The 26,039-nt window shown below is 35.1% G+C and overlaps 1 protein-coding gene across 4 annotated transcripts in view; it reads left to right on the top strand.

Moving 5' to 3' along the window:
- CCDC178 (coiled-coil domain containing 178) overlaps positions 1-26,039 on the top strand; it is a 538,381-nt gene that overhangs the window by 235,356 nt on the left and 276,986 nt on the right. For all 4 annotated transcript variants that reach the window (XM_074383637.1, XM_074383636.1, XM_039463712.2 and 1 more), the window contains one exon: positions 10,799-10,982. In XM_074383637.1, coding sequence (XP_074239738.1) covers positions 10,799-10,982 — 184 coding nt within the window. The remainder of the gene's footprint in view (positions 1-10,798; positions 10,983-26,039) is intronic.

The following is a 26,039-nucleotide window of genomic DNA, read 5'->3' on the forward strand; positions in this document are numbered from 1 at the left end:
CCTTAGGCCATATTAAATTTCAGATTCTTATGAGCTCTTGAAATGGAAATGAGAAGTAACAATTAGATACATTGGTTTACAGCCCAGTGATGAGGAGGATACCAAAGACAAATTTGGAGTCATAAAATTAAACAATAGGACAGTTTGAGATATCTAAAAAGAGAGTGTAGGCAGAGAAGTAATGAGAATTTACATTTCGTGCAATATGGACAATGGAGAATATGAAAAGTTTTTTGCTACAGAACTCTTATAAATGGGGCATCCCCAGGGCTCATATCTTTCAAATGAAGAGCTGAGCTTATGGGCAAGTAAAGGAAATCCTCAGGGGTCAATGCATTGAAAGTAATTGAACAACTGCAGGGTGAATTCCCAGCTGATATCTGGCTGCCCTGGAAATATAGGTGGAAGAATAGCCTTGTGAACTTGGTAAACAAGGGAATTAAATTTTAGTGGCTTCAAATAATAGGTCATGGGCCATGGATCTGTTCAAGTGAAGGAGCTGGATAAAGTAAAGACACTTAAATGAATAGAAAAGATCTACCCAGGAGGGAAGGCAGAGGCAAGAAACTGTCTACGTCTGGGACCTGGGCGAAAGAAAAGCAAGAGAGAACATTCCCATTCTGCCCTCTTTTCACAGTACTTTGGTGATTTAATTTATACTATCTATGTGTTCATAGAAGGCCCTAACCAATAAATTATAGAAAAGATATCCTGCTCTGCTCAAATAGTCAATGGAAGAACAAAGCCTAGACTGAGGCCATATAAGATTCTCACAGAAAAAGTAAGGCTTTTAAAAATGAACTCATAAAATTATAAAGCACATAAGGAAAGCTACAACGTGAATTGGAATTATCAGAAATGATAAGATTCTTATCATTCTTATCAAATAAATAATTAAATAGAACTCAGAACAATTATGAGATTCATTCTAAGTTTTAAGTGGTTAATTGGAACAAAACAAACTGATAGAACACTATCCCAAAAGTGCAGGCAGTTGAAAAGAATCCACCAAAATGTGTAAAAATTAAAATTGGATTCATTTCTACTGAAGATTCTATTAACTAAATAGTATAAAGAGCTGGGGGAAAAGTCATACGTGTACCTAAAAATGGAACCCAGAATGCAGCAGAGAGAGGAAAAAGGGAGAAAATCTGGAAGAAATATTAAAGTTGTGGAAAATAGAATGAGAAATAAAGGAAAGAATGGGGAAAGCAGTGTTCAAAAAGATAATGGCAGATGATCTATAATTTTTAGAACAAAGATTTTCAGCTTTAAACAGCACCATAAATCCCACACAACATGAACTCATAAATAAAACTTTAATCTATTTAAACCATAGTTTACTCAAGTTGGAAAGAGAAATTAAAGGCATGACATGCTTTTTGTCAAACAAATGTATTCTACAGGGGGAGCATCCGCAATGGCTTTCCTTCCTCTTTAAATTTAAGGAGTCAATGATAATTTTTGTTCAAGGCCAAGGCATCCATCTGTGCCATTGATCTCAACCTCTTCTGCCTTTTTCAGGGCATAGTTTTATTCATATCACTTCCATTTTTAACATTTTTATTCACTATCTTTTTACCTTTTTAGCCTGTAGACATCATTAATCCTCCTCCAGTATAAAATAAAAGGTATGCTTTCATCCTATTTGTACTTTTAGCAAATCACTCAGTAGTTCTCTTTTACTCTTATTAAAAATTTCCTATAGTTAGCAACATTTGCTAGGTTATTAGTAATATTTCCTTTACTATTAATCATTTTTTGACACACAGCAGTATGGCTTCTTAAGTTCCATGCTACCAAAATCTGTCTTACTTAAGGACACAAAAAGACCTTTCTTCCCCTATCCAGGAGGTCATTTTTCAGTCCTGTGGTGGGCTGGGGTTTTTTTCTTTCTTTGTTTCTTCCACCCAAGCATTTGTCTATGCCCTTTTCGATGCTACCCCTTTTTGAGATTCAGGATGCCATTCTTTTGGTTCTTCCTTTAGCTCTGTGAAGCTGTTCTTTTTAGGAATCCTAGAGAAGCTGACATATCTCTGCTGTCCCTGATTAGTTTAGGGTACTAATCTCAGCCCTTTTATACCCTTGCTCCATCTCCTGTCCCAGGAATTTCACCTGTTTCCCCTTATTTTAACATACATTTTAAACATATATTTTTCCCATTATTTTAACTATACATTTTTGACACTTCAATCTCACTCCACATTTTCTAGCTCTACCAAAAGTATCATTTTGAGTATCTACTCTCACCCCTAACTCATATCTTGCACTATTATCCACCAAGTTACCTGTTTTGGGCATCATTCTATATCCTCTCTCCTGCCTCACGGCCAGCGAACATCTTACCAACTTCTTGAAATATGTCTCCAATGGGTACTTTTCTTTCTATTTCAATTGCCAATAAAATAAACCAGGCTCTTATTGTCTCATGATGGGAACACTATTTTTTTTTTCAGCAGCTTAAAAAAATATCATAGGCTCTCTACCAGCTGTTAGATAAAGTTCTTGCTTCCAGACTGACAGATTAGACACTGTAAACTGTCACCTGCCTAACTTCAGACTCATGTCTTATTCTTCCTTCCATGATCTTAGTCTGTTTTGTGTTACTAAAACAGTATACCTGAAGCTGAGTAATTTGTAAACCTCTTTGGTTTATTCACTTCATGGTTCTACAGGCTTGGAAGTTCAAGGTCATGACCCCATCCTGGGTAGGGCTTTCATGCATCAGAACATGTTGGAGAAGGTCAAAGGGGAAGTGAACAGGTACAAAGAGACAAAACTTGAGAGACATCCTGGTTTTATAGCAACCCACTCTCATGGGAACTAATTAATTTCCATAAAAGATAATCCAATTTCACCAAAGCAAGAGCTTACTGTGTAGCGAGAATAACACCAAGCCATTCATGAGGGATCTGTCACCATGATTGAAACTCTTCCTGCTAGGCCCCACCCTGTAACACTGTCACATTGGGGATCAAATGTCAGCATGGGTTTTAACAGTGACAACCAACCAACCTCCAAACCCTAGCAATCCTTATATTCTAGCCTATTAAAAGGCTTATGCATCTTTCAGCTTCAGTTTGGTCTCCAGGATTCTTCTGATTGGAATTTCCTTTTTCTTCCTCCTCCTTCCACCTGCTTTTCCTCTTCCTTCTCTTCCTCTTCTTCTTCAGCATGATTTTAAATCTGATTAATTGACCCTTCATACAATAGCTCAGACATTAACTATTTCCAGAAGCTTGCCCTCTCTGTACTTATCTTCCCCTGTCTACAAACCAAAACAGTGCTAAGTGCTTCTTCCATTATTGTACTTATTATTGCACTAAAATCTGTTTTTTGTTTCTTTTTTCCTTCATGAGGGTATAAACTTGTTTCCATTTCTCTTTATAGCTCAGTCACCTAGCACAGCTGTTGACATATAATCAATGCTCAATAAATACCTATTTAACTAACTTTCCCTGGTTCCATGTACTTTCCACACTATATATAGTTACTGTGGGTTTGCTTCTTTGTTGCTTCCTGTTTGACCTGATCTGCTTATTTGCAGTCCTTGTCTCTCTCTCTCTCTTTCTCTTTATCTCTCTCTCTCTTTCTCTTTATCTCTCTCTCTCTCTCTCTCTCTCTCTCTCTCTGTGTGTGTGTGTGTGTGTGTGTCTCAGGAGCTGTTGAATAAATGACATAATGAATGATAGTGAAATATAAAAGTTTTTTCTTAGTTCTTCCTTTGCTTCAGTATCTCTGTACTCCTATTCTCTGTGCTATATACTCTGATGTCACATCTACTTGTGTAGCCTTATGTTTCAAAGCAAGACTAATGATTATTTTACTTATGTTTGTTTTTCTCTCTCATTGTGTTTCATCTCACTAAAGCAGAGACCAGGATAAAGAGTGAGGCAGCTTTTATATACTATTTTAATTAACAAAAAACTGTTTATTAAATCATTTGTATTATTCAGTGTTGGTAAGCAGTATGTGTGTATTATCCTCAATTTATTTAATCTTGATTACAACTTTGATGATAGGTATTATTAAATTAATCATACAGATAAGGAAATTTAGTATGAAACCATCCTTCCCCAGTTACATAAGGAGCAATCAGAGTTTGAATACAGATCTACTTAACTCCAAAATTTATGTTCTTTCCATTTATCAGTACTGCCTCTTATCTTCTGTTAGGTAAGTCTTGATTCCTATATCTGACACGTTACAGAAGATTTTGGACACAAAAGTTACTTCAAAAAACAAATCAAAAGCTTATAGTTTAACTTAATTCTCTATCTCTACATGTGACTATATCTATTGTTTATCTCAGAATGTTCCATTCTTCTTCTCCTTTTATTTGTTTTCTTTTTAAAATCTACCGTTTATCTGAATCACCTTCCCCTTAGTTTCAGTTTCTCTTTTGACTGACGTCCAAACATAATTTAATGGTTAAAAAGCAAATCACTGATTTCACAAGTCTAGTGGATGTCCCCATGAAACATCCCCAAATTGAAACTGTTATATACACTAAGATTCCATTAGAAAACTGTGTTACCATTTGATGCCATTCTCAGACTGTTACCCTATGTAAATAAATTACATAATTACTGCAATACATAATATATTGTTCAGATATATTTTATCTTAAGAATGACAACATTAAAACACAGATGCCATATTTGTTAACAGCCTTTGTTCATTATCATATACGTACAAATATTTACTAGACCTTTTGGTGACAACAAAGATGATATATTTATTTACCTTGCAGAAGCAGCTTATAATTTGATAATTTTATCTTTCAAACCAATGATCATCCATTAGAAATAGACCCTTTACATTTGGGACATTTGACTTGAGCAAACAATTTCACTTACTTGCTTATTCATATGATAGGCAGGCTTCAAAAACCTAAGTCAAGGAAAATGAGCTTGTTTAAAATGATTTGAAATTGATTAATTTAGATTTAGTTTGCTTGAAGTTAACTGTGTGGTATGAATTTCTATATAGTCATTTTCTTACATTCAAGCTCTGTAAAATATTCTAAAAATCTGTTTCTAGTGTTGAATTGTCTGTCAAGCAAGACAATGCCATTGTAACTGCAGTGAGCCAAAGATGGGATTGGTAATGCAGGGAAATGAGCAAAAAAGCTGTTGAACAATACAGAGACATATTGGCATGTTTTATGAAGTTTTTTGTTTCTTCCAGAGGAAACATGATGGTGATTTATTTGTAAAGATAGCAATTAGAACGTTACTGAAGTTGTTAAATAGCCTGGAATACCTAGAATGAATCCACAGGGTACTGTGGTTTTCATACCCATTTAGCTATGTCTTACCAGCCTATTAATTTGAGTTGCTTCATGGAAGTGTCAAATACTTCTTTTTCCAGCATTCCACAATAAACTTTTGAATCAATATTTTAAATAATTTTATTTGGGGTTTTTATTTTTTTCAGATATTAAAAGAGAAAAGTATATAAATAATGCATTAAAATGATATACACATCATTTAAAATTAACTATTCACCCACATCCTATTTTATACTTTTTTTCAGAGTTAAAATACTAAAAATAAATTATACTTTCTATTCCTACATTCTGCCTCTGCAGAGGCATTGAAATGTGAATTTGGGTGATACAGTCCATGCAAGAACTTAGACTTTCAATCCACTAGCTCTCTCATTTTCAACAATTTTTTCTCCCATCCCACACCAACCACCTTCTCTTATAGTTTTACTCTATTTTTGTCATTTCCAAAAATTGAGTTACTTCCTGGTTTCAATTTTAAGTATCCACTCTCAGATAACCAACACCTCTTTTTCTAGCTTACTCTACTAGCACCCTCACTCCAGCAAATATTTGACACTATGATGACCAATCTATCATCCTTTTAAAGTGGAAACAGCATGGTGATTTATATATCCCATCTTCTTGTTCTTCTTTCCCTTCTTACAGAAGCTAATTATGTTGGATCAAAATAAGCACATATTTAAATGACATTCAAGACTGTTTTTATGACTTGAAAAGCCCTATCCCTGAACTAAACCAGCAGCTTTCTTCATGGAACTTTTCCTAGTAGCTTAATGTGGCTAAAATAAAACACAGCTATGCTAAACAGTCTCATGGGGTGGATCCTGGTTTGGTGGACCCTAGAGTTTATAGCATATGGGGGCAGTAGATAAAAAGAATACAGTATTATGAATACAAAATACCTACAGTCACTTGAATATCACTTGACAGCAGGTACCTTATATTAGAAAGAAAGAATGATCTTCATCAATTGTGATTAAAAGTATCTTGTTTCTACAAACTTATACCACTTGACAGTGGGTACCTTATATTAGAAAGAGAGAATGATCTTCATCCATTGTGATTAAAAGTATCTTGTTTCTACAAACTTTATAAAAACGTATGACCATGTGGAAACAGTGCTGGGGAAACACTCCAAGAACTTTGAAAGGGGCCGGGGCCCATTAGAGGCCCTCATGGTTAAACTTCATTAGCAGCACCGTAAATTTACTTTTGAATATAACTTAAATTCGATGACCATAAATCTCAAGTGATAATTCAGCATGGCCAAGAAATTTCTAGACAATTCAGCTTTTCTGATGACTGTTTTATGTCTTCTCCCTCTCTTCAATCCTAATATCCATATTATCCTCATTTTACACAAATCATCTTCTTCATAGGGAGTATAGATGTATATCTGTAATCAGTGAGAATTACCTCAATCTCTTGCCAGGTTACTCGTGCAGAATATAAATATTTTCTCTTTCCCATGAATCACTATTTCTCTTTAACAGCACATAAGCTTTGCGTGATATTGCTCATGTAATAAAGTCTGAAAACAAAATAAACCTTTGTACTGAAACTCATCTCTCTTTCTATTTTTTGTAGCAAATCTTTAAACACACACACACACACACACACACATCTATTTCTGTGAACTCACATTCAATTCTCTATTGAATCGACTCAACCAGGCTTTTCTCAGTGTCATATTTTGGACCCAGTGTCAATTTTTCTCATTAATTTGAATTTTTAAATTGTTTTCTTACTTAGTTTTGCTTGGTAGGACATATGATAGCAATTTGGAAGTAATTTCTTTGTAAATAATTTATCTTTTCTTTCTGGGAACTTTAGAAATTTCTTATTTCAGAGTTCTGAAATTTCACAACTTTGTTTCTAACTATGTGTGTGTGTTTACTTTTTTCAGCGCAGCATGAAGTAAGACTCTTCAATGTGATGATCTGTTGCTTTTTGGTACTGAATTTTTTGGGGTACAGTTTTGCTATCTACACCTGCTACCTGTTATCCTATTTCCTATCCTGTGATGTTCTGATAGGCGTCTGGTAGTTTGTCAATTGCTTCTCATAATTCTGCATTTTTATTATGTATTTCGAGAATATATAAGCAGAGGCATTGATGTAAATAAACATTTCATTTCTTGTTGGATTGTTTCTTTTATTATCTACTTTTACCTTCTTTCTTATTTGTGGTTTTCTCCTTAAATTATATCTTGTAATATGAATGTTGTTGTGTTAATGTTTATTTTCCATTTTTTTGGGTGATTTAGTCCTCAGTGTTTATTTTTCAGGCAGCAGTGAATCTTATTTTTAAAACATAATCTGATGATTTTAGTAGGTATACTTTCAATATGTGTATTATGATATGCCTAATTATTGACACTAGTTTTAAAACATGTTTAGATAATTATAAACATTTAAAATAAATCTGGAATTATTTAGTATTTCCATTATCCTCCTGAGCATTACACATATTTTCGTAAAAAATTAATTACTATTAAACATCTTTACACTGTTCTATTTTTTAAATAGTCTGGTGCCATAGTTTCACTTTCAAATGATAATTTTTCATAATCAATACTTAAATATGTTTGCTGACATTTGTCATTCATTTTTGTTTTCATATCTTCTTATTTATTCTTTTGGTTCACTTTGCTGTGGCTAAAGTGATTCTTTAATAGTTATTTTAACAAAGGCTTTCTGGTAAATTTTCTTAACCTACACCAATTTAGCTCATCTATCTTGAATAATGATTTAGCAATGTATGAAACTATAGCGTCACATTTATTTTTGCTTACATTTGAAAGTAATTTTCTTTTGGCGCTTATTATATCACTTTATGTGCCCTTAATAAGTATCTTTAATATTTTACTATTTTATCACAGTATCTTTAGCTATAGATTTTTTATTTTTATAATGTTCAGTATTCACAACCCATTTTGTTTTCTGGTTTGTGGTCCTATTGTTTTCTCATCTAGGAATTTTTCTCATTTTAAACTAATCATCTTCACAGGGAGTATAGAAACTTTCTCTAGTCTTTCCACAATACATCTCATTATTGTTCTTTCTGCAAATCAAAGATTATGTCACTTAACACATACTCAAACACATACCACACATTGATCCCACTCCACTTAATGCATGGACTGTTTGTGTTCCACAAAACAAATACATGTATAAACATGCACATACCTATATACACATACATAAACAAAGATAAGCACACATATACACATATGTACACAGTAAACATAACAAATGCATATACACTAATACAAAATGCATATGTACACAAACATAAATACACATAGACTCAAGAGTATACATATACTATGTATAGGCACAAACATGCCACACATATATATTGTGTGTGGTTGCACACACACACACATTTTTTGTGCTGCTTTTTGAGTGAATATCTTAGTACTTCATTCCTGTCTACTAATCCAAAACTCTCTTTGACTCTTCTCAGTTTGGAGATTTTGGTTCTATTTCAAAACTATTTTAATTATTTCTGTCTCTATTTCTTTTAATCTTATAAATTGTCTTCCCCATCTACCTATTTTTGTCCTATTTCTGCTGTGTGTCAAAATTTATTTTCCTTTTACAAAATTAAGTTATTCCTTTACTTAGATATTTGAGCATTTTACATGTACTTAGTTTAAGTTCTTTGTCAAAATGTTTCGTAAAACCAGTATCACCTACTTTGGATTGGATTCACACTCTGATTGCTAGGTCTTTGGAAACAATATATTTCTTAATATATCTTGGTGTCTTTTTTTGAAGCCTTTCATTCTAAATAATCAGGTCCCTTTTCTGTCTCTGGCTCTCACACACGTGTAACACACACACATACATACACACATACACCCCTCTCTTTCTCTCATACACACACATCTTCTTGTTCATCTCTTTCCAACTAAAGTTATGTCATTGCTTCTACCTCACCCTACGGGGTCCCAATTCACCAATCTTTAAATTCTTCCAGTTATGGTCACCTTTTCTGATTCCCAGTAATCATCCAAAGATGATATTGGGGATAACATTATTGCAGTTACTGATTCAATATGCAGCTCGGTTGAGTTATTGGTCTCAGGATCTGTTCTCCTCAATGTCTTCTCTCCTTGCTCTCTATGTATCTTTAGTCCTAGTCAGTGAATGATCCTTTCACATCAAGCACAGCTCATGCAAAGGCCTGCCATGAGTCAGTGAACCTTGCACTGGTCACTCATCTGGTGGAATACCTTCAGCTAGTTTTATGCTTCTCTTCTACTCCTGCTTTGATTTTTAACCCTGTTTCTATTCTACAGAGATGGTTACCTTGTTTGTGAGCCTTAGCTATGTGTCCTACATGCCTTGAATGTATGTTTATTTTTATTTCTACATCATTCTTTCATCCTATTTTGGAATAGGTGAGAATGAGGGATCAGTGCAGCTCATGATCAGCTGATTTGGCCACATGAATTCAATCTCCTCTTGTGTTCTATTAAATGAGAGCATTCATGTGTATTCACCCTAACCTCTTGAGCAGTGCTACTTAAATGAAGTGTGTTCTTCAACTAAGTGTCATCAACCCAGGAACATATTCTCAGACCCATCCTACATCTACTGAACCACATTCTGAGAGTGAAGCCTAGGATGTGACTTTCAAAGCTCTCCCCATGATTTTTATGTATGTACAAGCTTTAGAAATACTGCTCCAGTTAATATCCATAGTTTGCTTTCTGGTTGCATGTTAGGATCACCTGGAGTGCTTAAAAATAGTGACGCTGGAGCTTTACCCCAGATTGATTATATACAGTATTATTATAAGCCTAGTAATCCATTCAGAATTTTTGGAAGCACAAGTCTTATTAAATCCTTTGCAAGTTACTATAAGTTGGAGTTAGTATTGAGAACCATTGCTTCATTCAAGTGGCTCTCAACAGGTATGATTTTGTGCCTTCAGGAGATTTTTGGCAGTGGCTGGAGACATTTTTGGCTGTTATAACTGAAACAGTGCTGCTGGCATCTAGTGGGAGATGCTGCAAAACATATCACAATGCACAGGACATCCCCCCTACAAAGAGAATTGTGCCACCCCAAATGTCAATAATATTGAAGTTGAGAAACTTTGCCCTAGTATACACTTTGGTTTTTGTTTAGACTTTTCCATTGAACGTATTCTCTAGTAAAAACACCTTTATGGAATTCAAAAAGTGAAATGGAAAGGAGTATAGAAAGGATTTTAAATGTTCAAAAAGCCAAGCAACCGTATTTCCCAAGCCTTTCTTACTGATGCTTTTATGCTTCTGAAATTGGAAACAGCCTGACAATTAGGGTAACCATCAGAAGTAGCAAAATAAATGGAGTCCAGGGACATATATTCTGTATTCAAGTTTTCCTTACTTATCCAGCAGTTTTTTAACAACATAAAATATGATCTTCTTCCTTTTTTACTATTATTAAATGTTTGTCTCACTATATACGCTTTTGAAATAATCATTAATTTTTTGCTTTATTTTTACAGTATAAAGAAAAAATCAGAACATGAGTCTGCAATAAAATCTTTGACAAAAATGAAGTTAAAGAATGATAAACATCTCAAGAACATCTATAAGGAGATTTATCGTGTCGGTACTCTTTTTCACCTAACCAAACACAAAACAGACGAAATGGAAGATAAGATAGCAGAAGTGAGAAGAAAGTTCAAGGTTGTATATCTTTGTGTTCCTCTTACTTATGATGAAAAGCGAGCAATTTACCTGAATTGTATCGATTTAATCTTGATAATTAGATTTTAATTTAAGGGTTAATAGTCTTTCAAAAAAGTCACTTCTTATAAAAATGAAGAAAACCACCTCTCTCTAAAGCCTCAGCTTGAATAAGTGGATGAGGGCTCAATGTAGCTAATCCACACTTGTTTCTACATTTTGCTGTTATTAACCATAAACTACTTGGAGCACCAGGAGTGTGGTGCTCAGTTCAGCTTTATCCTATGTATCTAACACACAATTTCTGCCTATCATAGGAAGAAGGGATCCTGAGAGGTGTTCATTTACCTTATGTAATGTGAGAATAGGAAGTACCTCTAGTAGGCCTATGAATTGCTGAATTCTAGAGAACCCAGAAATTTTTAGACCACATTTCTGGCAGAAATAATTGCTGATATGCTTCAAACCCACTCCTAAGTAAGAGATGTATTGAATAGCAGCTCTCTGCCATTTGTGGTAGAGACTTTGTATTAGTCCATTCTCACGTTGCTATGAAGAAATCCCTGAGACTCGGTAATTTATAAAGAAAAGAGGTTTAATTGACTCAGTTCTGCATGGCTGAGGAGGCCTCAGGAAACTTAAAATTATGGTTGAAGGCACCTCTTCACAGGGTGGCAGGAGAGGAAAAGCTGAGCAAATGGGAAAGCCCTTTATAAAACCATCAAATCATATGAAATCTTCCAATCATGAGAATAATACAGGAGAACTGCCCCATGATTTAATTATTTCCACCTGGTCCCCGCCCTTGGCATGTGGTGATTATTACAGTTCCAGGTGTGATTTGGGTGTGGGCACAAAGCCACACCACATCAGACTTGCAAAGTCCACCCCACTTTACTGCACCTGCAAGGGCCACTTCAACAGGCTGCTTCCACCCATCACACACACATACATGCCTCCTGTCTTTGCCATTTTCTTATTGAAGACTTATGAGCAAAAAAAATACATAGAAAATATACAGTCTGTACATCATTTCCAAGACCTGTCACTAGCACTATCTTCAATGAATACTTTCCTTTGTGATATCTAAATTTAGGATGTGTAAATTTTTCTGTACTGAAAGATTGGGGTGTTGTTTCCACCTTGAATCCAGCTGTTCAATTGACCTATGTTCTCTCCCAATGGGTGTTGAATGAGCTAATCATGTCTTCTAAGATATAAGTTAGTAAGCAAAGTAAACAGGCATAGGAAAAAATTAAAATTCAAAACATATAATTATATGGTTTAGCATATGCAATAATCTTATATATGTTTATAATTTTTTTAAAAAATTAATATATTTCTATATAGTGATCAGTTCATTTTTTTCTTTGATTATATCAATGAAGATATCATTATCCACTTACTTGGCCACTTAACTGTGTATTTTAATTTTTCTAATTGACTGAAAACTCTTGTCATCTTTCACGTATTTCCCCATGGCTATCACAAACTACATTTAATTATTAAAACATATTTCTTTATTTATCTGAGGTACTCACTTATGAAAGAGATGTTGCAAAGAGGTTATTTATTTTTCTCAATTTTTTTGATACTATAAAATAGAACTTAAAGATTCAATGCAAGTTTGATGTGACTCTATTGTAATTGCTTTGCCAACGTACAATAGAGTACCCCCCTTTTCTGTTATTTTTAATTTTATTTTTTAAATTGACATATAGTAATTGTAGCTATTTATTGGATACATAGTGATATTGCCATACATGTAGAATATAGTGATCAGATGAGGGTAATTAACAAATACATCATCTCAAACATTTATCATTTCTTTGTTTTGGGAAGATTCAATATCATCTTTCTAGCTATTTGAAACTGTATATTATTTGTTAACCATAGTGATCCTACAGTGGTATGGAACACTAGAACTTATTCCTTCTGTCTAGCCATACTTTAGTATCCTTTAAAAAATCTGTATCTTCTACTTCCTCCTACCCACCCCACTTTTCAGTATTCTCCGTTCTACTTTTTATTTTTGTGAGATCAATTTTGGTTAGTTTTCACATATGAATGAGAATATGTAGTATTTAACTTTCTGTTCCTGAGTTACTTTATTTAACAAAATGTCCTCCAGATCCACCTGTGTGTCTGCAAATGACAGGATTTCATTCTTTCTTATGGCTGAGTAATATTCCATTGTGTATATATACCACTATTTGTTATCCATTTATCTGTTGCTGAACACCTAGTTTGATCCCATATCTTGGCTATTGCAAATAGTGCCACAATAAACATGGGGATACAGATGTCCCTTTAATATATGAATTTTGTTTGGATAAATAAACAGTAGTGGGATTGCAGGATGATATAGTACTCCTATTTATAGTTTTTTGAGGAACATCGATCCTGCTGTCCATAGTGTCTGTACTAATTTTAATTCCCACCAACAGTATATGAATTTTCCACATCTCACCAGCATTTATTTTTTTCATATTTTTTATACTAACAATCCTAACTGGAGTTTGATGATACAGTTGTGGTTTTGGTTTGCATCCCCCTGGTAATTAGAAATGTTGAACTTTTGTTCATGTATTTGTGAGCAATTTGTATTTTTTTTTTTTTTTTTTTACAATATATCTTTCCAGATCATTTGTCCCTTTTAAAATCAGATTTTTTTTTTTTTTTTGCTGTTAAGATGTTTGAGTTCCTTGTGTACTCTGGATATTAATCTCCTATTGAATTAATATATTATAAATATTCTCTCTCATTCTTTAGGTAATATTTTCACTCTGTTGACTGTTACCTTTGCTGTGCAGAGATTTTTAGTTTAATATAATCTAATTTATTTTTGTTTTTGTTGCCTGTGCTTTTGAGGTCTTATAAAAATTATCTTTTCAGCCGGGCATGGTGGCTCACTCCTGTAATCCCAGCACTTTGGGAGGCTGAGGTGGGTGGATCATGAGGTCAAGAGATCGAGACCATCCTGGTCAACATGGTGAAACCCCATCTCTACTAAAAATACAAAAACATTAGCTGGGCATGGTGGTGCGTGCCTGTAATCCCAGCTACTCAGGAGGCTGAGGCAGGAGAATTGCCTGAACCCAGAAGGCGGAGATTGTGGTGAGCCGAGATCACACCATTGCACTCCAGCCTGGGTAACGAGCGAAACTCTGCCTTGGAAAAAAAAAAAAAAAAGATTTTTCTTGGGCCAATGTTCTAAAACATTTCTCCTTTGTTTTCTCCTGGTAGTTTTGTAGTTTGGTGTCTTACATTTAGGTCTTTGACTAATTTGGAGCTGATTTTTATATAGAGGGTCTAGTTTCATTATTCTGCAGGTGGATATTCAATATTCCTCGAACTATTTATTGAAGAAACTGCCCTTTCCCCAATGCAGGTTCTTGATGCGTTGTCAAAAATCAGTTGGCTGTATATATGTGAATTAATTTCTCAATTTTCTGTTCTGTTTAACTGGGTTATGTGTCTGTTTTTATGCCCGTACTATGCTATTTTTTTTTTTTTTAACACAGCTTTGTACTGAATTTTGAAGTCTGTTTTCTACATCTTTTTATTTTCTTCTTCTGGAATGCCCATAATACAAATCTATGTTCATTTATGCTGTCTCATTAATGGTGTCATTCTTTTTAGTTTTTTTCCTCTGTCTTGTTATTTGAAAAGACTTGTTTTCAGGTTAATAAATTCTGTTTCCTTCTTGTACTGGTCTGTTATTGAAGCTCTTGATTCTATTTTTTTAAAATTTCATTTACTAACTTCTTCAGCTCTAGTTTTCTGTTTGGTTCTTTTTTAAATAATATCTATATCTTTGTTGGATTTCTCAAACAATTCAAATCATAAATTGTTTCCTGATTTTATTGATCTATGTTATCTTGTATCTAAGTTTCCTTATGATTATTATTTTGAATTCTTTTTTTCTGGCATTTTGTATATTTCTTTATTATTGGGGTATATTACTGGAGAATTATTGTGTTCCTTTGAAGGTGTCATTTTTCCTTGCTTTTTCATGTTTGTGTCTCTATGTTGTTATCTATGCATCTGGTGGGACAGTTGGCTATTCCAGTTTTGTAGAGTAGGATATGAAAGGAAACTTGTTCATATTGATGAGTCTTGGGTATCAGTTCTGTAAAGTTCATTGTATTTAGTCCCAGGTGAATACAGTAATATAGTCTCTACATAGTTTCTTTAGCTGTAATCTATGCTAGTGGCATTTTCAAGTGTCTCACTTGCCTAAGTGAGGTAATTCGTGGTGGTGTGACTTTGCTAAGAGTGGACTCCCTTGGCGTTTTCTCAGATCAAGGACACATGTGCACATGATGGAACAGCTAACTTAGGGTCTGGCTCACTGGGGTTGACACCACAGGGCTGTTACTCTGCTGGAGGCATGGGCATGTAGTTGCTCAACTGCTGCAGGTGTATCTTCAGGTCAGGTCAGTCCATGTTTTGTTTTGTTTTTTTTCCCCTCAGGCCTGGGACCAGGCTCACAGCCATTTGGCCAACCTAGAGGCATGTCTGCCAGGGGTGGCCTGTGGGGCTGTTTTTCATGCCCGGCACATGGCCATCTGGTTTTCTGGCTGACCTGGAGTTGTGTCTGCTAGAGGTGCCCCATGGCGTTGTTTCTCAGGTCCAGAACATGGGCACACAGATGCTTGGTTGGCATGAGGGCATTTCAGCCAGGGGAGGATCATGAGACTATTTATTGAGACTCAGATATGGGCACAAAGGTGATCAGCTGGCGTGGCAGCATGTCTTCTGTGGAAACACATGGAGCCATTTCTCAAGCCTGGAACATGGCTCTATGGTTTCTTGGCTAGCCTAGGTGCAGGCTAGCTGTTTATTGGCTCAGAGACTTTTACTGCTCAGGGCTGGACATGTAGCAGTTTGACTGGTTCAAGGTGGGGTGGTTTCCTGAGTGGGACTCAGATCCTTTACTGGAGGTGGGGGGTTGGTTTCTATGATGTACAGGACCAGAGTCACAGCCAATCCTGGACCTAGGCTTCACACAGCTAGTGTTGTGGTGTTTAGCCACATGAGCTTGGAATGAAGATGAAGCCCCAGTGTTACAGAGGTGCAGTGGCTACTGGCCTCCAGAGGAGAGAACGCTTTAGAGGTGACTCTGGTATCAAGATAGTGCTGTGCCGCAGCAGCTTGGCTCGCGGGAGGTGGGTGGGGCCTGGGGGAGTGCATAAGTTGTTCTAATTTGAAGCAATACAACTGTGTACATTTTCAGCAGCTCTCCAAACTGGGCTCAGGACTTATAAGGACTGCAGAATTCTCTTGTAGTAAATACTGTAGGTATTTGCAATGGCAGTGGGGGCTGATGAGGTTCTCCTGTTTACCTTTTTCCTGAAAAGGAAAGTTGCCCCTATCTTTGGGCCCATCTGATCCAGGCACGGGAGGTGGGGCTGCAGAGGCCAGGTGCCTTCCTGCTGCTCTCTTGGACTTCCAATCACCACAATTGCTTTCCCACTCCTCTGCTCCACTCCAGCATTCTCTCTATGACACTGCATTCAAATGTTCATTGTTTATTTGCTGCTTTGGTCCTTTTTGTGAAATGGATGAGTTCCAGGCACTTTTAGTGAGCCATCTTGTTGACAACACTTTCCCTTTCTGTCTTTATTCATGCAAGATTAAAGAAAGTATAAATCATGTCATTTTCTCATCTCATGGGAGCTGAGTGATCACTGGAAAGAAGCACCAGAAAGGAACTAAGAACCATTCCCAATTGTTAATCACTCCTGCTAATTTCTGAGCCTGAATATATACAGCATTAAGTACCTCTATAATATACACATGCATATCTGCATCAGAGTAGTACTAAATTAAAAATAAATTACTAGATTTTCCTTAGATAACTCAGGTTTATAGTAATTCGATTTCTGCCTATGTAATGACCCTATTATCTTTCATGGACTGATTCATAAAAATCTATAGAACACTCTAAGTCTGGGAATCATGTTTCCTTTTAAGTAACTTTCTATATTTGTTAAGCCTGGCCTGAAATTAATCTTTAATCCATCATCTAGAAATTAATTACAGCAGTATCACTTCTAGGGTAGCTCCAAGAAATAACCTTTTGAAACTCTAGAGGTAGAATTTATTCAGCTATTACAAACGATTTGTCCCAGTTTTTCCATGTTTTCAATTTCAATAACTGCCCTATTCTGAAAAGAGGTATTTGGCCAAGTTTCAGGATAAAATTAGCCAATTGGGATGGGGACTAAGTCAGTATAATAGTAATATGTATTCAATTATAGTGTTAATGGAATGAACAGAAAACCATCTAGACTTGTTTAAAGAATGTGACATTGCAACCAAAAATGTTGAGAGCTTTCACCAGATGTTAAGTACTTCCTAGCACTCCAGTTGAAAGCTTCTATGTAAGCTGTATAATCTTGAAGAGTTTTGTTTTTTGTTTTTTGGTTTTTTTGTTTGTTTGTTTTTGTTTTTTGCTTGAGTATAATGGAATTCTGGTGGAAAAGTGAGAACATCAGGTCACTCAGGTTCCAGGTTAGAATCATAGTGCTAGAACTTAGTCAAAACTAAGTAAAAAGGAAGGAATAAAGTAGGCATAGTTTTCTTCAATTCTATTTTATGAAAAACTACTAATACATGCTAATTAATTTCATGTTCATAATACTGTGCAAATGTTCTTAACACATTCATTTTGTGATTAAAGGGATTTTTCCCAAGGTAAGCTTTTAGGTAACTGTGTAGAATTTAAGGACCAGGACATCTCATGCCAGTCTTGGTAGAGTCAACAAGGCTTTAGACTTAGGCTCTGACCACCGACGATTCAGTTAAGCTGAAAGCTTCAAAGTAATCATACTAGGGGGATTGTTTTCAATGCTAGAAAATGACAATGTGTTAAGTCCTTAGAAAGTTCCAGTCCATGATTAGCTGGTTCATAACTTTAGAGGTCTATGATTTGTTTTGAGTACTTTTTCAGATATTTTGACTAATCTTTAACTGTTCTTTAAATTCTCAGACTTCCCTTCAACTACTGTTTGTTCACCTCTGAAACAAGGTTTAAAGGTCCTTCCTTTGAGTAAAATAGAACCTTTTAAGGTTCTTTTTAGAACCTTCTAAAAAGTTTCTTTGAGGGCATAATTTCTACTGGTACTTAGAACATCTTTAGTTCAGTCAATAGAACAAAACAGCTCTAATAAACTAAAGCTTGATTTATGTGCTATGCAACTTCTATAAGAATTCCAGATTGATAATATTTTAAGTAGTTATAAAACGAACATTCTATTAAGTCATTAATTTTTATCCTAAAGAATTTAGGCCTTATAGCATGCCAAATCTAGAGCATATTACTCTTGTCCCACATGTAATAGCTTTTATTGAGTTATGAATTGCTACCATATCCTTGGCTTTTAATCAAGGTTGGTAAAGTAATGGCCAAGATTGACCGTTGCTTCTTGGTTTTTCAAACCAATAAGGGAGTTAGTCACATTATCAATATGCTCAAAAAAACCTGCAAAAGTAATTGGCCTCAGATTTTAGAATTTAAAAAAAGTTAATTTTTCTTGATAAAATTGTATTTCTTTGTAATTAATAATTAGGAATTCCCTAAACTTTCTTGTTTCTGAGTTAAGCAGCTTAGAAGCTGTTATTTATGCTATACATTTCTAGCATAATCACTTTCCTATCTCTCCCTGTTCCATATTTGTAACTTTGATCTGGTATTTTTTTGCTTGTTTCATTGGTTTTTATTTACTAAGATTTTTTTCCACTGCATTCATAGGCAGAATACTTTGCCAAAATTGAATGAAAAAGAAACTGCTATTAATCATAATATTTGGAATATCGAATCTGTATTAGTGGGAAATGTTTGCCGGGAAAAAGGAATGGAGAGTACAAGGAACACAGAAATATTGTGAAGGTACAGCAGGATTAAAGTCCCTCAGTGGCTACTGGGTAATCCCTTAGTCAAGCCTTAGGAAATTTCATTTTCCTGACACATTTGAGGGAGTAAATAAACATGAAAAATGTGATAGAAGTAAAGCATTGGACATTCATGAGTCTTAATGGGTGCAAAACATTTGAGAACATAATAAAACTATATTCAGCTTGTTGTAAATATCACATGGGAACATAATTTCCTCCTCTATTCTACTGGGTTAGTGCTTTGCTTGTCAGAAATTAGATGGTATGTTGATTTTTCAGTATTTCCATTTAATTATCTGAACTTTGATTCTACTTTTCTTCCTGTTGCAAAGGAAATGTGGTTCAGTAGAAAGAGCATGGACTTTAGAGTCAGATGTTTCTTAATTTGAATCCTGGCTATGCTAATTATTTATTCTAAGAACATTAAAATATATGTAACTTTTTAAAGTCTAGGTTTCTCATGTTTTAAATAAATGTAACAATATCTATATGGTATCTCTGGGTGATAAATAAGTAATATTGTTTATAAAACATTCGACCTGGAGCCCGACAAATAATAAATTCTTAAAGGTATTAGGGATAAATAGCATAGAAATACTCCCGTAGCATGGGACTACCTTTGTTGTTCAGGATAAAAAAAAAAGATCTTTAACAATTTGCCTACATATTTTGCTTTTAAGTCTGTCTCCCAGTAATTGTGATAAATGCGTGAGTTCTAAACAACATGTTGAACATAATGGTAGTTATTTGTTGAGCACTTAATATGAGTGATGCATTCAGCATATTACTTTATATATATTTTCTTCTTTTACCTCCCACACTTATTTTATGAAAAAAAAACACGTTATCCCAATTATATATATATATATATATATATATATATATATATATAAACTAATATTTGATACTGGTAAAGATATTTTGATATAATGACTCACATGTGCTGAAGTATCCAATTCGGTGTAAATTAGAGCTTTCCTGGAAAGAAATTCATCAATAGATGTAAAGAACCTACCGTTCATAGGCTGTAACTCAGTAACATTATTTCTAAAAAAACAACTTTAGGAAAATAACCAAGAACAAAGCCAGCAAAGATGCAGGTTTAAGGATGTTTGTAAACAAAGAACACAACAACCACTGAAAACACCGTTATGAGGGCAATAATTTTTTATTTTGTATACACTGCTGCATTCCAGTGCTTAAACAGTACTTATACAGATACTCAATAAATGTTTATGGAAACCATGAATATATACTTATAACCTATAATAGAAAAGTTTAAATATACAAATTTCTCAATAACAGAATAGTGGTTAAATCTATGAGTATTAAGATACATTATAAATTTATTCAATGTAGAATTTTTAAAAATTAATGAGACTTCTGCTTTTGTAGTAGATAAGAAAGACCTTGTTAGACTGACCCTACCAAAGATAACAACTTTAAATTCAGGACCTTAAAAAAAAAATTACACCAAAAAGTCAAAATGCATATCTATGGATGTGAATATTTGCATTATTTCTTTTTGTAATTTAAAATATTTTATCATAAACACATATACTTTCATACAAATAGAAAGAAAATAGTGTCATATCCTATTTCAGATAGAACCAGGTAGGACTGCCACCTGTACTTTGTGTTAGGATCCTGACCAGCAAAATGTGTCCTAAAAATGCACAACCATAGCCAGAGATACCTTGTCCCACGAATTCAGCCCAGCCCATAGTTCTTAATCATATCTCAAATTTTGCTTTAGGCTTGTAATTCTTTGTTTTAAAGTATCCATCTTCCTTTCCTGATCTCAAATCTTACGTAACATAAATTCTCTAACTTTACTGATAGTGCTTCTCTGTCACTGGAGAGTAAGCTGATGTCATTTCTTTCATTCTGATCTTAGATCTGTTTATTTGGTGTTGCGCCCTTTTTCTCTTTGAACGTGGGTTTCTGAGCTCACAGCATTCACTGTTCATCCTCCTTTCAGCTGTCTTTTGTCCGAGTACAGGAATCTCTTCCAGCAGTGTAGCTCTCTGCTGCCACCTTCTGGCTTGTGACTGCTAAAACCAGGCTGCAGGTCAAAGGTGACTTTAAAGTGCCCTCTTTCCAGCTTCTGAGATACTGTCACTTCCTTTGCTCCAGGCTTCTTCCAAGCTCTTCAAAGTGATCCTTTGATTTCTTTTATTCCTTTTCTCCAAAACCAGAATTGAGTCGTTGTGACAGAGACCTTATGACCTGCAAAGCTTAAAATATTTACTGTCTGGCACTTCACAAAAAGTTTGCCAACCCTGCTCTAAAGAACACAGGAATAGCAAACATAGGCAGCAGCCAGTGCCTGGAGGGCTGAGAGAAAGCACCCTAAGAAAGAGCAAGCATGGAAGAGGCTGCCCTCTCCCAAGCGGACTGAAGCTTTATTGGAGAGGGTGGGGCTGTGGCTCAGCATAGGGTTCAGCAGCAGCTATCTGCGAGTTGCTGGAGAGACTTGGTGGAGGTGGATTGGAGTGTGTGGGCAGAGAATCTCCCCACACACCAGCTGGTGGCAGTTCTGCAGGAGGAAGGAGAAAATTTAACAGTTCCCTGGAACAATGAACCAGGACACAGCGCCCCCTTGCTGCAGCTCAGCCTGCCTGTCCCCTGCCCTCTGTTGTTAAAGCCTCACTTTACTCCAAAAGTAAAACTGCAAAAGGAAACTGCTCACAGGATCCAGCTCCATTATCACAGATCAGAGTTAAAAACAGCAGATTTGGAGCTAAGAGGCAATAATTAGATGATGAACACAAATATAAAGTCCACTTGCAAATTTCTCTAATTCCATTGGTTGCTATATGACATTGAGCTCCGTGCACTATATCTGTCATAACTTTTGAGTCTCCTTTAATCTTAAAAAATCTCTCCTTTAAAAAAAAAAAAGTATTTTTTTTTTCACTACACTGACATTTTTAGGAGTCTAGGCCAGTTACTTTGCAGAATTTCTCTCACTATGGATTTAGCTTTTCGTTTCTTCAGAATTAGATACAAATTAAACACATCTGGGAGGAACATTACATAATCGTAATAATATGGTATTGTGTCCACAATCACATGGTATATGTTTCTCTCATTATTAGTGATATTTTGATCAGTTGGTTAAAGTTATGGTCAAGAAATGTATTTATTTCCCCATTGTAATTAATAAGCAATCAGTTGAGTGATATTTTAAGAATGTGTAACTATTTTTTCCAACACATTTTTGTCCAGTGGATTCAGCATCTATCAGTGATTCTTAGTTGAATTCATTATTGGAACAGTTGCTAAGTGGCAGTTTTTCTGGGCTTTCATTCCTTTTACAATAAATAGACAATTTGAGGAACTTGAAGGTTTAGCACAAGCTGAGCCACAGGCCACATTTCTGGAGAAGGCAGTCCTCCTTCAGCACTTTTTCAGGTATTTATACTTTACGAATATATGTTACACGGAATCCTAAGTCAGAATCAACCTCCCTGCATTTTCTACCACCTCTCCATCTCTTTGAGAAAAACATCTCAAAGGCCTTGTTTTATCATCCATCTTAAAGATAACTATTTATAAAGTGATTGTGACATTATAATGGGCCCTGAGCTTCTCCTCACATAAAGATATTTGTTTTAAATGACATATTTTTAGTTTGAAAGAATCTGTAACTTTTATAATTTAATTCCCCAACCTAGAGATCAAAAGCAAGCTTGCTTGTTAATCATAAACCTGTTTGTTCAAAAAATTATTCATTCAGCAAATATTATATAACAAAGTGCTAGAAGCTATTTCACTAATGGATATGATAATTAACACACACACACACACACACACACACATACACACAGCCTCTGAGTTAATATGATTCCAGTTACAGTTTTTCAACTTTACCATGGTGTGAAAGTGATGTGTATTCAGTGGAGACCATACTTAGAGCACTCATACAGCCGTTCTGTTTTTCCCTCTCAGTATGGCATTCCATAAATTTCATGAGCTATTCAACACATTATTATAAAATAGCCTTGGGTTAGAGGATTTTGCTCAATGTAGGCAATCAGTATTTCACCAAGCAGACCACACTGTAGTTCTTGTGACATTTTTCCTCTTGGTAATTTGAACTCATTTAACCCTGGCTTTTTCTCAGCAGCTACGTAATTCGTGTTGAATAATTAAAGGTAGTGTCTCCCCAGGAGCTCATAAGTTTCCAGCACATTCTGTTTTGGAACCAACTGTGGCATCACTAGCTAATTGGCACCCTTTTGCCTGAAGTCTTAGTTCTTCAATCTCAACTATAGGTGGCAACGATTCAGAATTTAAAGGGGTGTCCCATTTGCCTGGGAGGCCTCATGCTAAAGGAGGCCCTACATAAAAGTAAGAAGGCTCTACATTAAATATTCCTATAACTTTGAAGGTTCCTACATATCTGGGTGTCACTGAGATACTCTCTGTCAGATTGTGTAAATGATTATCCTGGTTCTATCAACTGCCAGCATTGTATGCTTGGTCAATTTATGTAATCTCTGTCAGTTTTCCTATGTGCAAAAGGGACACTAATAACTATTTTATAGATTTCACTGTGAAGTTAAGACAAGATAATTCTACGTAGAAAGCATATGATGTATGTTAGCCATCATTGCTAGGCGTAGTACAAGTGGTAGTTTTATCATCGAGGTAACCTATGGCATTTATATTGTTTGGTGAATGTAACTGCCCAGATTCTCCTTCAGGAATCAGCTCAGTCACTTTGCTTAAGTCATTCCCATTCCTGGGGTAGCTCACATTTAATGACCAATAGAAATAGAATGATAGTCTTGCCACCTTAGTCCAACTTGGGGCAAGTCTGTTGGACCATTCTTGCCCCATGGTTTGCTGTGGGGTTGATAGAGATTGTCTGGGCTCTATTGCAGCTCAGCCTATGTATGTCTCTGTCCAATCCTGCTTTGTTCCTCTCCTGTCCACGGGAGCTGAATCCAAGTATGCTCCTTCATGTGTATCCTACACACTAAACTCCACTCTAGAGTTAACTCTACAGGGAACAATGCCTGTGATAATAGGATGGGAAAACAAATAAATCCCCTCTCTCAGATGTTGGACCCTGTGATATAAGACCTTTGACCATCATAGCTCTCCCTGTATCAGTCTTTGGGGCACTCTATGGTGTTTTGAAAGTACTCAGTAATTCACCCAGAAACTGTCTGGCTTCTTGGGCATTTTTTCCAGTACTTTGGGTAGACCATTTTCTGTAAAGGGGAGAGTATCATAGGAAGGCCTTGAACATCTGCCTGGAAACACTCCCTGTGGCCTTGGGTCTTGGGTAAGCATGCAATTGGCAGCCCAGCCAGTGAGTACTTTCTTTCCTGGTGACTGGTCATTTAACCTGGCTGTCTGGGTCACAGAGGTTTGGGGTCATGGTAGAAAATGGAGCTTGGAAAAGTTCTTTGAGATGCTAGACAGAAGCTGCAGATGTTTTGCCCATGAAGTATACAAATTTATCCACTGGTAACAGGTTGAGTTGGTTTTATATAGATACACAGATTTCAAATGTAGTATTTTTCATCTTTTCAGAGAAATACAAGTGTCTTATTCTTGCAGCTTCAGACTTCTTACCTATTTAAACTTCTCATATACTGCCTGCAGGTCTTTCCAAGCCATACATCCACAAGTTCTTTTCAAACAATATTGATTTATCCAATGTAAGAGACTTCAATTCATTTCAACAACGACTTGCTTTCTTACTAGTTGACAATTAAAAAAGCAAACAAAACAATTCAAAGAATGAATGGATGAGTGATTAAGGAAACACAAATGAAACAATCCATATTGTAGTCAGAGTGATCTTTCTAAAATACAGTTTGTTTACTATTCTTCACTAATTGTATTAATGTACCTGAAAGATTCTGCATAATCTGATAGCCGTTTGTTTCTTTGGCTTCACCCCATTCACCAAGTGTTTTCTCAATACATGAAACACAGCAAAAGCACACATACCCAAACATACACATTTTTGAGTTAGTTTCAGACAAAGGTCAAATCTAGCTATTTTGGAATGTGATATATTTTTCTCCGGTCTATGAAATCATTTTAAATTTTGTTCATTTCTATTAAATAATAAACAAACTGGAAAACTGTGCTGTATCTTCTATCATGTTAGAAGAGGTTGCTAATTTATTTAAGATTATCAAAATGTATTATTGCATAAATTCATTTTAGATGTAGATATATCCTTAAGTAAAATGATATCTCAAAGTTTCTGCTTTATTTACCACCTTCGTGTTTCCTTCTTTGGAATTATTCTTTTGCTTGAGGTGAACATAATTTTCATGGTTTTGATATTGAGTAGAGGAAGTGTTAGAGCAGAGGCATTCTGGCTTGTTTCTTTGTATTGTCTCTATAGACCCTGGGATATGATGAGGGATTCAGTATTGAAGCAGGGGTATTAGAGACATTTCTGAATTTCCATTGCTCCTCCTTGCAAAACTATATACATATACATATATATATGTAACTTTTAAATCTGGAGGACAGCCTAAATCCCAGCCAACTCCTTCCTCAAATCAGGGTTTCCAAGATGTAAGCCAGAAGGAACTTTATGAACTACTTCCAATTCTGGTTTTGTGTGATAATTTAAAGTCAGTCGTGAACAATTTAAAACAGTTTATCCAGGTAGCAATGAAAAGATTTTTCAAAAGATTTTCCTTATGAACTTTAAAGGTATGATTTTTTTTTTAAAGGAATTTTTCCAGCCAAATGGAGAATCTGCTCTTATTTTGTACACTTCACATGTGACTTGCATCTGTCTTGTTTTGAAAGTAGAATGTTTATTCTGGAAAGTAATATTAAAAACAAACTGGTTTTTAAAAGAAGTTTAAAAGAAGGTTTTTTTAAAAGAAGATGGTTTTTAAAAAAAGAAATTGATGACTACCTGGTTTCACTTTCTCATTACTTTTATTTTTTAAGTTTAGGACTATAAAATGCAAACTGAAAAAAATTGAAATTCTGTAGTCTAATTGCTGATGCTGTACCACTTAATTACTTTGCCTCAAATAAGACCAGGGTTTTAAAAATACACATATTAAATTATAATTAATATTTTTTTCTACATTGAAACATTAAAAAATCTGTATTATATTAGCAATTGTTTTTAAACTTTTTATATTTTATTAATAAAAC

Source organism: Saimiri boliviensis, chromosome 13 (genome assembly GCF_048565385.1).
Source record: "Saimiri boliviensis isolate mSaiBol1 chromosome 13, mSaiBol1.pri, whole genome shotgun sequence".
NCBI lineage: Eukaryota > Metazoa > Chordata > Mammalia > Primates > Cebidae > Saimiri > Saimiri boliviensis.